At 48.6% G+C, this 11509-nt stretch overlaps 2 protein-coding genes across 9 annotated transcripts in view; both read left to right on the forward strand.

Moving 5' to 3' along the window:
- Positions 1-7565, forward strand: part of KDM6B (lysine demethylase 6B) — a 26946-nt gene extending 19381 nt beyond the window's left edge. For all 8 annotated transcript variants that reach the window (XM_074225532.1, XM_074225538.1, XM_074225539.1 and 5 more), the window contains 12 exons: positions 210-336; positions 694-799; positions 1632-1837; positions 2068-2129; positions 2320-2391; positions 3106-3254; positions 4639-4753; positions 4889-5076; positions 5159-5300; positions 5621-5747; positions 5838-6008; positions 6092-7565. In XM_074225532.1, the coding sequence (XP_074081633.1) occupies positions 210-336; positions 694-799; positions 1632-1837; positions 2068-2129; positions 2320-2391; positions 3106-3254; positions 4639-4753; positions 4889-5076; positions 5159-5300; positions 5621-5747; positions 5838-6008; positions 6092-6115 (1489 nt within the window). In that variant the 3' untranslated portion in view covers positions 6116-7565. The remainder of the gene's footprint in view (positions 1-209; positions 337-693; positions 800-1631; positions 1838-2067; positions 2130-2319; positions 2392-3105; positions 3255-4638; positions 4754-4888; positions 5077-5158; positions 5301-5620; positions 5748-5837; positions 6009-6091) is intronic.
- Positions 7566-7652: 87 nt separating this feature from the next.
- Positions 7653-10531, forward strand: TMEM88 (transmembrane protein 88). The gene is made up of 2 exons (XM_074225551.1): positions 7653-8154; positions 8578-10531. The coding sequence occupies exons 1-2, from the start codon at positions 7936-7938 to the stop codon at positions 8848-8850; spliced, it is 492 nt and encodes a 163-aa protein (XP_074081652.1). The 5' UTR covers positions 7653-7935; the 3' UTR covers positions 8851-10531.
- The last annotated feature ends 978 nt before the right edge of the window (positions 10532-11509 follow it).

The following is an 11509-nucleotide window of genomic DNA, read 5'->3' on the forward strand; positions in this document are numbered from 1 at the left end:
TCAGATTCCAATAGAGACTTCTCCTGACTACTAGGTTCTTCCCATTGGTTTTAGTGTGCAGTAGAACCACTATTGATGTCATCCTTAGCATGTAAATGGGATTTTGGTGTTTGTTTCCATAGCTATACCTCAAGGATTTTTTGCCAGACAGGTGCTAATATAACTGTGGGTTCACCCTTTCACCAAACCACTTCTTTGTCTTTCTACAGGAATGCAAAGGTGAAGGGGAAATTTCGAGAATCCTATCTATCACCTGCCCAATCTGTAAAACCTCAGATCAACTCTGAAGAGAAGCTGCCAAGGGAGAAACTCAACCCCCCCACACCCAGCATCTACGTATGTTCTCTGTCTTTTCCCTGTGCCTGTGAAAGGCACTCTATGGAACAAAAGGGTGGAGAGGAACTTAACCTAGAATTGCTTAGATCTAAAGGGATGGATGACTCTTAATTCCAGGGATTGCTGGGATCCAGAGTTCTTTACTTTCTTATTGAAAATAATAGAAGTGGGAAAATTTCTTTTCCCTCTGGGTAACTTTTCAAAGGGTGGACTTCAGTATTGTGAATGGGCAGTTTGCCTGGGTAGGGTAGAGTTGTGTAGTATAGTTTATTTTTCAGAGATCCCTGTTTGGTGCTTTCTGGGAATAGTGACAGTCTATTGATTCTCTCTTTATATTTTCTTCCTCTCCTGTTTTAGCTGGAGAGCAAACGGGACGCCTTCTCTCCAGTGCTGCTTCAGTTCTGCACAGATCCTAGGAACCCCATCACAGTGATCCGGGGCCTGGCTGGTTCCCTTCGGCTCAGTGAGTCCTCAGCAGCTAGCCTAGGCTAAGGAGAGAGAGAGAGAGAGAAAAGGAGGAGTCTTAGGGATTTTTGAGGAAGTTGGGGAAAGCTTCATGGCCATCTTATCCTCTAGCATATGTACAAGCTTGCTCGTATCTTAGTTGAGGGTATTTGGTGTGGATGATCTTGCCCAAGCTGAGGTTGTTGGGGGACATGGCACTTACTTGCATGGGTGTGATTAAATTCCACTAAATCAGAAATCAGATTTTTATTTCATCTCTGTCCTAATGGCTTAGAAATGGAAAAGGCAATTCTTTGTCTCAGCAGGCAGCTAATAATGCTTAGTTTTCCTTAATGATCAGATATAAATGGAGTATAGATTGTCAAAGTCCCCTAAAGGGACAAAAACATTTTGGATATATCCCCACCAAATTTTTCACCAAACTTTCTTGCAGGAAATATAGTCTGATCTGAGTTATATCTTTTACTTCTCTGCTTATTGAGAAACATTGTGGTATAGTAGAGAGTCAAATCAGCTCTGGAATCTGGCGGATCGGGGATTAAATGCTACCTCTGACAGTATATTGGCCTTTGTGCCCTGGGCAATTACTTAATCTCAGTGCTCCATATATTCTCTTAGATTGTAAATTGGTCCTCCATGGAATCAGATCAGACCAAAAAATGAAACCACACTGTTTATTTGGACTATCTCATCTTAGGCATGGAAGATACGTGGGACTGGGGTGGAATTTAGGATCACCAAATGTTTTCATCTAGTTTAGGCCATAGGGGTCTGCTACTTAATGTGCAGCTCCTGTCACCTCATCATCTCCCTGTTCCTTCCCAATTTAGATTTGGGCTTGTTTTCCACAAAGACCCTAGTGGAGGCAAGTGGTGAACATGCTGTGGAGGTAAGGACCCAGGTGCAACAGCCATCAGATGAGAACTGGGATCTCTCAGGCACACGGCAGATCTGGCCCTGTGAGAGTAGTCGTTCTCACACAACAATTGCCAAGTATGCACAGTACCAAGCCTCCTCCTTCCAGGAGTCTTTACAGGTAAGAGATGAACCTGGAGGGGGGGTGGGGAGGAGGAGAAATAGTGAGGAGGGCCTGAGATTAAAGAGATGAATCCTAAAGAGGACTGGAGAAGGAGAGTAAACCCTGAAATAAGACAATAAGGAGAAGGATTAAGTTTCGGATTTGGTAGTGGAAGTGTAGGGGTCAGGAGCAAGTTGGAGACTGGGGTATCTGATCTGAGCTTGATTGCTATCCTGGATGGGGAACAGGAAGAAAAAGAGAGTGAAGATGAGACAGAGGAGCCGGACAGCACCACTGAGACCCCCCCCAGGTACTGACAAGTTTCTTTATTGATCTTGAACAAAAAAAACCTGACTGTAATCAAAGTACTTTTATATAGATTATCTCTGTTGATTCTTACAATTACTCTGTAAGGGCTCAATTTTTTTTTTCTCCTTCCCCCATCCTTCACATTAATTCATATTCCCCCCTCCCCTTTCTTTCCACCTCATTTACACTAGCAACAACCCGGATCAAAAAACTCATCACATCATCAAATTTGGCACCAATATTGATCTGTCAGATGCTAAGCGGTGAGTAAGAATGTGGTTGGAGAGTCATGCAGATAGGTTTCAAAGACAGAGTAGAAATATCCTTGCTTTGCCTTAATCCCTCCATTGGAGCAAAATGTTTGCATTTTGAAGAAGGTAACTTTTTAAAAAAATCTGAATACTGTTAGCAGCAAAGCCTGTTAAAGAGTCCTCAAAATTTTATCCTTTGTATATTCTCACTTTATCAGGCCTTGGGCAGTGCAATGGGTTGGGGCTCAATGTCACATGGTTTCTTCATAGACCTTCCTTTCTGAAAATATCATTTAGTGGATCAGAAAACTCTAAATCGCCCTCCTTCCTTTTCTCTTTCTCTCCCACTACTTTCTCTCTCTCCCTTTATAGCTTTCTTGTAAACTTAAATTGCACTAAGACATTTGAGATATGCTTATATGGGTTAGAGCAGTATGCTCCCCAAAACTGACTATCCAAAGTTTAGATGAGTCTTTTCTCCTCATGAAATTCACAGTCCAATAGGGTTATAAGACACAATTAGAGAACTATAATATATAGTCCAATATTATATTATACTAAATCAATATTTGAGAATTATGAAACAAAAATACTATGATTTTGGTAAGGTAGGTTGCAACTCATTGTGAAGACCTTTAACACCAAGCCTTCTGCCCCTGTTGATCAGCATTACAAGGAAATTTTTCTGAGACTTACTTAGGGTCTCTTCCTCTTGTGTGACCCTAGGTGGAAACCCCAGTTGCAAGAGCTGCTGAAGCTGCCTGCCTTCATGCGGGTCACATCAACAGGAAACATGCTGAGTCACGTGGGCCATACAATTCTGGGCATGAACACAGTCCAGTTGTACATGAAGGTTCCAGGCAGCCGAACACCAGGTAACCTGGTCTGGGGAGGTCAGGAGGACCACAGCCCTAGTTCCCTATAGAGTTGACTAAGATTTTTGAAGCAGTTGAAGCAGTTGAGGTTGAAGGTGAAGGGATCGATTTCAGTTTGTGAACATCTAACATACTGTCTAATTTGGCTGCAAGAAACTTTCTTGCTGTGCCTCTAATTTCCTATTTATATAGCTCTAATTATTAGGAGCTTTTCCTAATAGTAATTCTATATGAAATGTCCCCCTGTTTTTATATTTTCTTGGGCCAAGCAACTTAAATTTAATGCCTTTCCTTATGGTTATTCTTTAGAGACCTGAAGATAATTGTCATGACTCCCATAGATTTGACATTTCTAGTTCCTCCACTTGGACCTCAAGTGGCATGAACTTTCAGACTTGTCAGTATTCTTTTCCAAAACATGATGCCTGTAAGTGAAGGCAGTCTCCAGACATGGTCAGCTTGGGGCAGAGTATAAGGGACTAGAGCCTCCCTAACCCCTAACCCTTTTGTCTAACACAACTGCTGGTTGCACTTGTGGCCAACTGGAGGCAGGAGTTAGCTTGTCATGGAGAGAGGTCTAGACATTCATGATGACCTCTCTTTGAATCTTGCCTCAGGTACTTTTAAGAGACCCTTGGGGCCCTGAGCAAGTTATCAAAGTTTTTAAGACCTTGGTTTCCTCCTATTTATAAAATGAGGAGGCTGAACTCAGTGAATTTGGGAGGTCCCTTCCAGCTCTAATTTATCATCTAGCCATGTAGTTCCCATCTTTTGCTTATGAAATAAAATTTTTTTTGTCTCAAGTGTTAGACTTAATGTTTCCATGTTGTATTTCATCTTTTTTAATGTCACCTCAGTGTTCTAGCTTATTAATAATTTTGGATCCTTACACTTACCCAAAACATTCACTCTTCAAAACTCACAGTTTTGTGGCATATGAATTTGATAAATGCCCCATCTTTGCTTTTATTCCAATGCTTTATTCATTTGGGGGGACCTTGGGAAATATGATGAGAAAGGCAAACTCCTCCCAGGTTGAGGAATGGGATCAACGTAGAGCCATCAAGAAGTTGTGTTGTGAGCTGTGATGGAAATAGTGCTGGGGTTGGGGTCACTGAGGAGATAAAAGCTCTAGGAATGGACCAGGTCTGTGACCTGAGGGAAATCATTGAACCTCTCAGGACTGCTTTCTCTGTAAAATGAGGAGTTTAAATGAACTGCTTTCTAAAGCCTTTTCCAGCTCTAAATCTGCGAATTCTGTGTCTTTAATGATCAAATAGAAATAACGAGCCTTGCCTCCTGTGAGGAGTGAAGGAGGTGTGTGCTATTATTGCCCTGGCTAACAGCCAGCAGAATAACTGTTGTCTTCTGCTGCCCCCTCAAGGCCACCAGGAAAATAACAACTTCTGCTCTGTCAATATCAACATTGGTCCTGGAGACTGTGAATGGTTTGCAGTCCATGAGCACTACTGGGAGACCATCAGTGCCTTCTGTGACAGGTACAGTGTAGGGCCTTCCCTTTATTCCTGTTTTCCTCCTGTGGCCTTCTGTCATCTTTCTATCAGCTTTCCCTGCACTACCATTTCCTGCAACAGGATGAACTCCTCCCCTGACAAGTCTGTGTGCTCCTGCAGGCACGGGGTGGACTACCTGACCGGCTCATGGTGGCCAATCCTGGACGACCTTTATGCCTCCAACATCCCTGTGTACCGATTTGTGCAGCGACCTGGGGACTTGGTATGGATTAATGCAGGCACTGTGCACTGGGTGCAGGCCACAGGCTGGTGCAACAACATTGCCTGGAATGTAGGGCCTCTCACAGGTGAGAGCTGGGGGGCCAGGGAGTTAAAGAACTGGAGTTCAGTGGACCTGGCTCCCTGGGTCACTCCCTTCCCTTCCCCTAGCCTATCAGTACCAGCTGGCCTTGGAGCGCTATGAATGGAATGAGGTGAAGAATGTCAAATCCATTGTGCCCATGATCCATGTGTCCTGGAACGTTGCCCGCACAGTCAAAGTCAGTGATCCGGACCTGTTCAAAATGATCAAGTGAGGAGGGCACAGATTTGCTATGGTGGGCTTTTGGTGCTTGTCTGTACCTCATTTATTGAACAGATGTGTTCTGTGTGCCAGGGTACTTGGGGGTACACATGGGTAAACCAAATACTATTCCTGGGTTCAGGTAAGTAGTTGGCCTTCTATGTGGTCAGCATTATCAGAGAGGCCCAGGCTGCTGGGACATGGGGTGACTGGAATGAATCAAAGAAGGAAGTTTTCTTGTAGAAGTTTGCATTGGAGATGGACTTTGAAGTTGAGAAAGAAATTGTTTTTATAGCTATGGTCTCCCTAACTGTGCCTCTTCCCCCTAGATTCTGTCTGCTGCAGTCCATGAAGCATTGCCAGGTACAGCGGGAGAGCCTGGTGAGGGCTGGGAAGAAGATTGCATACCAGGGCCGAGTCAAGGATGAGCCTGCCTATTACTGCAATGAGTGTGATGTGAGTAGACCCCTCCCCCTTTTCTGCTGCCTCCTCTCTCCCTTAACTCTTGGTGGTCCCCTCCCTTTTCACACCTCCCTTTACCCACAGGTGGAGGTGTTCAACATCCTGTTTGTGACAAGTGAGAATGGGAGCCGAAATACGTACCTGGTACACTGCGAGAGCTGTGCTCGGAGACGCAGCGGAGGCCTGCAAGGGGTCGTGGTGCTAGAGCAGTACAGGACGGAGGAGTTGGCCCAGGCCTATGACGCCTTCACCCTGGTGGGTACCTGGGGTTGGAGCCTCCTGAGCAGTCTTCTGACATTCCTCACTAACGCATGCGCTTCATCTTTGTTTCACTCTAGGCTGGATCCAGCAACTCCCGATGAGGCAGGACACCTCTTCCTAGGGCTGAGAAAACGTCCCAGCCCAGTTTCTGCCATCACAGCACAGCCCATACCCCACACCCTGGGGGTTGGGGTAGGGGCCTTCCCAGGGAGAGGGAGGAGCCAGAGCCTGGAGAGGGAAGGGGCAGGGCTGAATCCCTCTCCCACAGGCAGCTCCCCCTCCCTTACTTAATTTATTCAGAAAAGGTTTGGGGGGGGTCTTTTTTTGTTTTTGTTTTGTTTTTGTTTAAAAAAAAGAAAACATATGAGGGAAAAAAGAATTCTAAAAAAAAAAAGATAGGGGTGGGGACCAGAGGATCTTCCTCAGCAGCCCCACCTTTCCACCTAGCCTTGGCCAGACCCCTGCTTTCCCCCACCAACATTGGCCTTTGTAATAACAGAAAAAAAGGAGTACTGGGGCTCTGGGGAGGATGATGGTGGAGGGGTCAGATACGGGTTCCGGTTCCCTCACTCCTGTCATGGTCCTCTTGGGTGGGGGTGGGGGATATGCAGGGCAGAGTGGGTGAGGTTTTTAACAAGACTCTATATGGGCTTTATCCCCATCCCACATCTAGGACTTCGCTTTTGTACTTTGGTTGCTCCCTGTGACCCACCCTAGCCATGCGTGTCTGTCTCTTCTATTTGTTCACTTGGTTATGATTTATATTTTCTATTTTCATTTTTAATTTATAACAGTCCTGCTCTCTATTTATTCAGTTTTGGGGAAACAGGATCTTCCCCTTATCCCCTTTCTTACCACCTTCAGTGCCATCCTCCCTCTCCCTGGGCAGTGGGCTTTAGTAGACTGCTCTCTGTCCTACTCTTCCTCTGTGTTCCCATTTCCCTGTGTCCATCTCTGCCCCTTCCCCTCCCTACTCCCTTTTGTCCAACTGTTCCACTGTGTCTCTTTCCAATACTCCATCTTCCCCTAGGCTCTGGCCTTATTATCATGGTGCTCAAATCCCATCCTCCTCCCCAACCAATCCTAGATTCCTGCACTTTCTTGGGCCAGGCCCCTTCCCCTCCTATTCCCCTTTCCTCCCTGGACCTTCGAGAGGGCAAGTGAGTGGCTCCTGTACTGTAGGAGTAGGTGTGGAAACAGAAATTTGTTATTGTACATGTAAGGAACAATGGAGGAAAAGGAAGACCTCTGGGCCATGCCCCCTCTGGCACCAGTTTTTAAACATGGACTTTTTAAAATGAAACAGCCTGGGGGGTAACGAGGGTGATGACCTCTGTGCGATTGTCTATCTGGAGTTTTGTTTTAAGTTTTGTTGGCTGTTTTTTTTCTCTCCTCTGGCTGAGGGGGGCCCTCCCATCCCTCCTTGCCCCCCCTCACTGCACTGCTGCTCTGCCCCAGGGCAGAGGCCTCTATCCCCAACCCCCTACTTTCGGTGAATTTGTGTGAAAATATTAATATTAAAAATAAATGCAGAAAAAACCGTTTTGATAATGGGATTGTGTTAGTGTACAATTTTAATGAGATGGGTGGGACTGGAAGGGGGCTAGTCTAGTGGTGATGTGGTTGGGAGAGGCATGGCAGGAAGAGAGATGGAGGAGGAAATCTGGAGTTGGGGGGGGTGGAGTTGAGCAGAGACCCCCTACACATCCATCTTCCAGAAACATTTGTGGAATGTCCAGGGCTCCAACCTAAAAATGAAAGGGGGTGGAGGGGAACTAATCCCAGAGCCACATTCCATGATAAGTAAGGTGGGAGTGTGAGTGAGGAGAGGGGTTGGGCCAGGGAAAGGGCAGGAAAGGGAGGATGACTGCTATATATATTAGTTGAACACAGAAGTCTTCACAACCAGGGTCTGGATGCAATGGCAGAAGGCCCTCGGGCTCATCAGCCACCACCTTACAGTGGGGGTAGGGGTTTGGAACCTCGAGACCCACTGGACTGCTGGGCCTGTGCCGTGCTGGTCACAGCCCAGAATCTCCTTGTGGCCACCTTCAACCTCCTGCTTCTGGGTGTGGTGTTGGGAACAGTACTGCTGCCTGCTATCCTCATGTTGGGCTTTGGCTTTCTCTGCCACTCAAAGGTAATTAATTACAAGTTCTGACTTGGTAGCATCTTTTCCATCTTTCCCTGATTTTTGCTCTACCCCTTTCCTTAGTTTATTTGGGGGCGGGGGGGGGGGGGGGTTGGTGGAGTGATGAATGAGCAACAAAATTGAACAAATAGACCTCAGCTCTGAGGAAGAAGCATCTTGCCGGTTAGGATCTAGAGGGATTAGATGACTAGGATCAGAGCAGTAATTTCTTTAGGATGATGAGGTTCTTTTGGGTTCACATTCCCCCTAATGATTTCTGTCCCCAACCTGAAGAATTTTAGACCTTAGAAATTTGATCTCTTAAGGCAGCCTCTCTACACCCCACCTCTGAATAGAGATCCAACCCATGGATGTCTGTAGAGATCCTGGTGTCCGGGTCCCTTGCCTTACCCCACTTTTCCTTCATCCTAGTTCCTGCGCTCTCAGGCACCCCCCTGTACCGCCCACTTTCAGGACCCAGGATTCACAGTGCTGCTGGTAGTGGGTTTCCTACTTCTGATGCCTTTGCTGATCCTGGCTTTAGCTGGTTACCGCCGCCTCTACTGCCGTCTCCGCCTTGCTGACTGCCTGGTACCCTATAGCCGGGCCATCTACCAGGACGTGGGACTCTCTCACACCACACCTCTAGGAGCTCCACAAACATCCCAGTCCCTTTCCACTGCAATTGGCAAAGTGTGGGTCTGAAAGGCCTCTTCCCCAATTGAGATAGTTCCACCCTTACTTCCCAACTTAAACCTCTAGAAGCCTGGTATCTAGGGAGTAGCAGATATCCAGTCCCAATGGATTGGAAACTCCTTAAGATGAATTCCGTATCTCTGAACAGCCTTTTCTTCCCATGTTTACAGTTGAGCACGTGGTCCATGGCACATCTGATCTTGGGGGCTATATGCCACTATCCTACTCTTGACTTGGAATATCTGAACTGAATCTCCCAAATGTTAACTCTCAATTCAGTAGGGGCAGGAAAGCTTAATGTTGAAAAGGATGAGCCATGGAGCGGTTGATAAATAAAGGATTAATAAATCAGTGTCAGACTCATTTTTAACTAGGAATATTTTTTTTCATCCTAGGGATCCAAAAACTGGGTAAACTTTAGATCTGAGCAGAAGTGAATTGATAGCTCTAGAAAAACTTTGTAGACAACCACTCCCAGAGGCTGGGAAAATCAAGAGCCACTCTAGACCTTACATTCTTATCAGTAAGGTTTTCCTGGCCAGATCCTCCAGGCCAGTCCCTGGGGTTCAACCTTCCTCACTGCTGCTTTAGTAGATGGGAACTCCACCTCTGGCTCCAAGCCCCAGCTCCCCCTGGGACCCAGGTGTCCCAGCCAAGAGTGTCGTCTATTCTCCGAGTTAGGAGGAACTCTGTCTTGCCAGGCCGGGGCTAAAAACAATGAGACGTCCAGGACAGGATGGAGGGTCCCCCACACCCTGCTCAAGGTCTTGGGTTTGTTTCTGTGCATACTCAAGAATGGAAGACAGCCACAGCAGGCAGGTGTGTGTTCCCGGGTTTTTATTCTAGACAAAACTGATTTCCACAACCAGGCTTTTTGGCAAACATAACTGCCTGAAATTTCCCTTCCAGGGATCCTGGCCTACATCCTTCCCCATCACCCCACCCTTTTCCTGCTGAGACAATTTGGAGTCAGTGAGTTAAGACATCGACTTCAATTAAGGGTCCTCTAATGAAAAGTAGAGATTCATTCCCCTTTTGAGATTTGCTATTGCCACATCTCCTAGGTAACTCAATCCCAAAGTAAATTCATAATTGTAATTCCATCATTTTACAGCAGAAGAAACTAAGGCCCAGAAAAATTTTAGCTTGTCCAAGGTCCCACAGCAACTCAGCGGCAGAGTGGGGCTATACACAACTACTTTTTCTATTCTTCCCAGTCAATTCCTCTCGAGGGGGGAAGGGAAGACGTGAGGAAGAGGTCTGTGTCACTGCTGTGGTTTCAGTGAACTGTATTTTCTTCGTGAGGTGCATCTCTCTGTGCCCTTCAAAACTAGAGGCGGGCTTTTCTTCTCCGTGGCCCAGAATCGGGGTCAGGGAGTCGCTGGCCCCCCAGCCACCCTCCCCACCCAAGCAGCACAAGGTCAGTGGCTCACAGGCTTTAATCACAAGATGAAGGTAGGACAGATATTCACAGCTTCCCAGTCTGCCTTCCCCAGGGGGGCTGAGGACGGAAGTCACAGATAGGGAGGGCAGGTCAGGCTCTCCCTTTGTACTTCAACAGAAACGATGTGGTGCCCAGGAACCATGGCCAGGCCCAGGACACGGGGCTCCCCGGCTGAGAAGGAATCTGAAAGAGAAAAGTGGAGGGCCATGAGGGGGTGGCAGAGGAGGTGCAACACTACACGTGGCTGGCCTAGTGGGGCCAGGGCGGGGCCCGGCTCGGGCAGGGAGTCGCGGGGGAGGGGGCATGCGCAGACCCGAGCGGCCCCAGGGACCGTCCGGGAGCAACCCCGGCGCGGGGGCACGCGCACGCGCACGCGACCTGACCCGTGGGCTTGAGGAACTCCTGCGCAGAGCCCAGGATGACATTGCAGTCGCGGTCCGTGCACAGGAAACAGCCCACCAGGGTGCGCCCGTCAGTCATGCGAATGCGCATGTTCTTGTTGAGCAGGCCCTCCAGGCGCCTGCGCGCGCGAGCCGCCGCGGCCGAGTCCTCACGCTCCCCATCGGAGTCCTGTAGCCCGGGGGAAGGGGGGACACGGCGTTCAGCCGGCTGGGGGACCCGGCGGAACTACACCTCCCAGGAGTCCTCACAGCCCCAGAGCGCTGGCACGGGGGAAAGCCGCCCCAAGGACTGCCGGGAAATTGTAGTTCTCGTCCTATCCTCCCTACGCTTGGCCTCCCGTCGCTCTGCCCCCTTCTCCCGATTCCGGTTGCCCCGCTGCTGACCCCAGCGCTGGAGCTGCTCTGGCGTCGGCTGCAGCAGCCGTTCTCTTCTCGCAACAGTACGGTCGCCCCAGCCCCTGCCATCGGACTCCGGCGGCGGCTCTTCCTCTGGGGGCCCTCCTCGCGTTCTCCAGAAGCCCTTAATACGCGCAGCCTGAAATCTCGCGGGAACTGGCGCCAGCGGAGGGGAGGGAGGGAGGGAGGGAGGGAGGCAAAGGGCGTGTTTCGAGGAGGACTCGGCTTTCACGCCCTCGTCTTTCTCGCGATATCGCCCAAAGCCCGAGTCCCCGGTCTCCTTGGCAACTTCCCGCTCCGGAGCCGCGTCCGGGTAGTTCCCCCCAGGAAGTTTCGGGGCCCCGCTCCGTGCCCCGGGCGAAGCATCGCGAGACAACCACGACGTTGCCCCGTCCGCCCGCCTCTCCCGGTTGGACAATGTTTCCTC

The sequence above is a fragment of the Macrotis lagotis genome, chromosome 2, assembly GCF_037893015.1.
Source record: "Macrotis lagotis isolate mMagLag1 chromosome 2, bilby.v1.9.chrom.fasta, whole genome shotgun sequence".
NCBI classification, from domain to species: Eukaryota; Metazoa; Chordata; class Mammalia; order Peramelemorphia; family Peramelidae; genus Macrotis; species Macrotis lagotis.

Coding starts and splice junctions, on each gene's coding strand:
- TMEM88 (XM_074225551.1), top strand. CDS start 7,936: ATGGCAGAAGGCCCTCGGGCTCATCAGCCACCACCTTACAGTGGGGGT. Junction 8,155..8,577: donor GCTTTCTCTGCCACTCAAAG/GTAATTAATTAC, acceptor CCTTCATCCTAG/TTCCTGCGCTCTCAGGCACC.